At 34.5% G+C, this 3958-nt stretch overlaps 1 protein-coding gene across 1 annotated transcript; it reads right to left on the bottom strand.

Annotated features, from left to right (window-relative positions):
- Positions 1-3204, bottom strand: LOC122593253 (protein disulfide-isomerase-like). Its single transcript, XM_043765642.1, has 7 exons — positions 2951-3204; positions 1716-1767; positions 1329-1616; positions 1019-1216; positions 676-936; positions 268-387; positions 1-96 (listed from the first exon to the last, which is right to left on the bottom strand). The coding sequence occupies exons 1-7, from the start codon at positions 3145-3147 to the stop codon at positions 1-3; spliced, it is 1212 nt and encodes a 403-aa protein (XP_043621577.1). The 5' UTR covers positions 3148-3204.
- Between the last annotated feature and the right edge of the window lie 754 nt (positions 3205-3958).

Genomic DNA, 3958 nt, shown 5'->3' with positions numbered 1-3958 from the left:
TTAACCATCAAGGCTGTCCGCGACCACCACCTTTAATGGCTCATCGTTAGTTACAGGGATCGGTTGTGATTTTAAGAATGCCTTCAGCTTTCCCTCCTATATACATGTAACAAATACAACTATATTATTTTAAAATAGATGCATAAAGATCATATTTGTGGTAAAGTAGAGCATTACAGCTTTGACTAAAAGTCAATTGCTCTTATAAGCTTAGATTTCCAACCAAATGCTAAACAATATTCATAAGTATCTGGTGTGCTGCATTACCTTATATTCATTTAGCCATGGTGCAATGTCATCAGGCTTTAGATTTGGTTTCATGTAGGTTGGACCATTATTACTGTGTATGATAATCAGAGGTAGTTGATCAAATGTCAGGCCATCATACTGTTCACCCAAATGAAAACGTTAGTTAAATTTCTGAATCATCATACTAGATCTTGTTGCAACCAAGGCATCTTTTAGGCGTGATGATTACAATGCACAAATAAACTACAGAACACTATGCTCAATCTATATAGATATCCCCAAGAATGTTGAGGTGTTGACTTCTCTTAAAACAAGAAACCAAGTATGACTGTGTGAAAGTTTATCACTCAAATTACACAATTACAAAATGGGAATATGATGAGCCATCAACTAATGTAGTGATCGAGAAGTGAGAAGGAAACTAACCTCGAGCACATTTCTATTAGTCACTGGATTGGCCAAGAGGAATCTTATTCCCTTGCTTTTATATAGAGCTGCAAGTTTGTGATACTTATTCTTGAAAATATCAAAATCTTCACTATCAAAATCCACAAATAGCATAACCTCTTCATCCGGAAGTTGAGATAGCAATTGTGTGATCTTATCGGGGAGGTTGTTGTTAAGAATTCTCACAAGAGGAAAGCTAGCTACAAAAATGAAGTTTTCCATGGCAAGAACTTCAAAATTCTGTAAATCACAGCATAACGCATCACAAAAAGTAAAAATTTCGATACGAGATTAAATTGGAAACAATGAGCTTGTGCCAAACCTGAGTGCCAACAAAGAGTTCATCATATGGTTTTAGTAACCTAAGAGTTGGCATTGTTACTAATGATTCACCACAAGGAAGGAAACTGGCATCCGAAGTGTGGAAAATATCATAATCCCAGGATTCCCATAACAATTTGTTAGCTACGGCAGTAAAGTTTTCAAATTCCTCACCAGAAAACATAGGAAATATTCCAACCTACATAAATTTATAAAACATTATTTGTCAAAATTTCTCACAATCAACCAAGTCCCTACAAGAAGTACTAGTACATTATATAGTTAATATGAGATGAAATTGACAGAGTTACAATTGATAACTTTTCTTCATTGATAAGGCTAAGAGTATCAGTGGCAGTTTTTATCTCTATTGAAGGAGGGGCTATGAGTCGTTTGAGGCTTTTCACAATGCCATCAGCATCTCTAGGACCTGCATAGTAATGAAAGTCTGTTCCTCCATTTTGTAGGATCACAATAGTGGGGTAGCCTGTTATCTCAAACTGATGGCGAAGTTCTTTATTCTCTTCTACACTACCATCAATTTTTGCTAGAACGATTCGAGGCTCTCGAGTACTCAACACTGATGCAGCCTTTTCGTACTACACATCACATAAATACATGTGAAGCTTGTTGATGTAACAATGGGAATAAGTTTGTGATAGATCAACAAAGAATGAAGAGCGTTCTGTACATATTACCTCTGGTGCAAGTTCCTCGCCGAATTTGCATAGGAGACTATGCATATTCTCACTAGAAAACAAGGTAAATGTGTTGGTAAAACCTTAAAAGAGTTTATCGCAGATTATTATAAAGAATGCAAGGATACTAGATGTAATAGCAGTCTTTAAACAAATATGTGTCCATTCCATTCCCGGTAAAAACAAAATGGCTTACTTCCTGGTTAGTCTGTGAGTTAGAACTTGGTATTTGAAAACAATGTTGATATATACTGTTTGTAGTACATATTTTTCCGTATAGTATAAGTGGTGGAATAGTTATCAGAAGCTTGGTATAAACTGAAGATAAATATAAAACAATATCCTTGTATCAGGTCCTTTGGCAGGCAATTCCATGATTGTCATTGAGTCATATCCCCAAATAAACTAAAACAAATTCACAAGTATACAATAATGGAGATACAAAATATAAATTTTGATCTTCCGTGTTTACCGAAAAGATATGACTTGAAGGGAAAAAAAAAACTTGTCATGATTTCATAGAAAAACAAGACACTATATTAATCTGACAATTGACATTTTGGACAAAGTAGTACAAAGTACCCTTTTCTATATTTATATAAAACAAGAGTAAAAAATGATAGTCTAGTAAGTAATGTTTTGTAAACAACTTAAACAACTTCAGCAAGTTATATCTATTGAAATCTAATAATAGAGCTATATTTTGACTTTTGTGGTCACCGTTAAGGTGACATGTGGTATCCATTAATTCTCATCTAATCTTGGCCCATGATTTTTTCACATGTCATCATCCCATAGTTAAAAGGATTATTAGGCTATTTGGTTAGAAGGATTAATCATTTCCCCTTTCCAAATTATATATACTCGTTTCTACTTTAAATCTAACCATTTTATATCAAACTTTTTTAATTAATGACTAGCAGTAGTAGTATGTGAATAACACAAAAAACTCATAAACTAGACATACCATTGATTTTTACTGGTCAGACACTCAGGCAAATCAATTTATACGAAAAATGGACATATATTTATCTTTTCACCAAAAAACAACAACAAAGATGATTGTGTTAGCTTATGAACATTTAAGTATAAGAAAGTACCATCTTCAAAAGGATATAAGAAGCATCAACAATATATAGACAGACATACCTCTACCCAAGGTTAGAGAGACTGCTATATTGTCATGTCTGTATACTCAGGTATGCAAGTAAAAGTAAAAAAGGTTTTTAACTGACCATGGAGCCCAAAACTGAAGCGCAAGGAAGTTGTGATCTGAAATAGCTTGAGAGACATTGGTGTGATCCAAAGTCAACACAGACACCCCTCCTGCTCCTGCTGCTACATTGTTAGAAAATATTGATAATGATGATGCAAACAACAAAATTAGAATCCTCAAAAAGATTTCATCCCTAAGAAAATATTTGCAACCCATTGTTGTTGTTGCACCTTTCTTTCCTTCTTCTCTGTCACATTGCTTTGGTTTGTTCAGTTGACTTTGACATCTTTTATTTTAATTAAAAGCAGATACATACATCGAATAATATATCCTTTTTGTGAAGGGAAATTTACCTAACTAGACAATAAAAAAGTGGCATTTTACAGTTTGGACAACCTTTTTAAAAATTCTCAAAGTAGACACAATACCCGTGTGATTGCAGTATAAAGCTCACGGATGACAACAACCAATTAAAAGCCACCACCTGGCCACTACTCCCAATACCATCATCTTCTCTGTTATTTTCCTTCTCTTTTTCCTATTTCTCTTGAATGTTATCAGAAAAGAAAAACACCGCATCCCATCTATGATCTATCCATGACACCCTATCCCTTATTCTTTCCCGAAAACAGCTCCCCATTCAATCAATTGTTATATGAAATTTTTATTTTTAATCCCGTCTTTGCTATGTAAATTTTCTGGAATAACTTAGTGTTTAAATTTATTTACCATTCTATTTTAGGTTGTTTGTAGTTGTTATTTAACGCGATAGTAGCTGGATATTTCGGAGAATGTGCTGCTACATCGATTGTGTATAGTATCTTGCCCGTAACGGAAACTCCTCAACAAACTGGCTACCGGTGTGCCAACCGCCAACAATATGGCCGACTTTTGTCAAGGTGCATCTGGCTTGCTTATTGGGTCATTTGGAGCTATCGTCGGGTAAATACTAGTAATCGTGCTTGGGGCCATAGAATTATCTCGACACGCAAAACATATACTCTAATTTAGATTCAAACACATACAT

This window comes from Erigeron canadensis, chromosome 1 (genome assembly GCF_010389155.1).
Source record: "Erigeron canadensis isolate Cc75 chromosome 1, C_canadensis_v1, whole genome shotgun sequence".
In the NCBI taxonomy this organism is placed as follows: domain Eukaryota; kingdom Viridiplantae; phylum Streptophyta; class Magnoliopsida; order Asterales; family Asteraceae; genus Erigeron; species Erigeron canadensis.
Note: the sequence above shows the minus strand (reverse complement) of the source record. Positions and strands in the feature narration are given on the sequence as shown.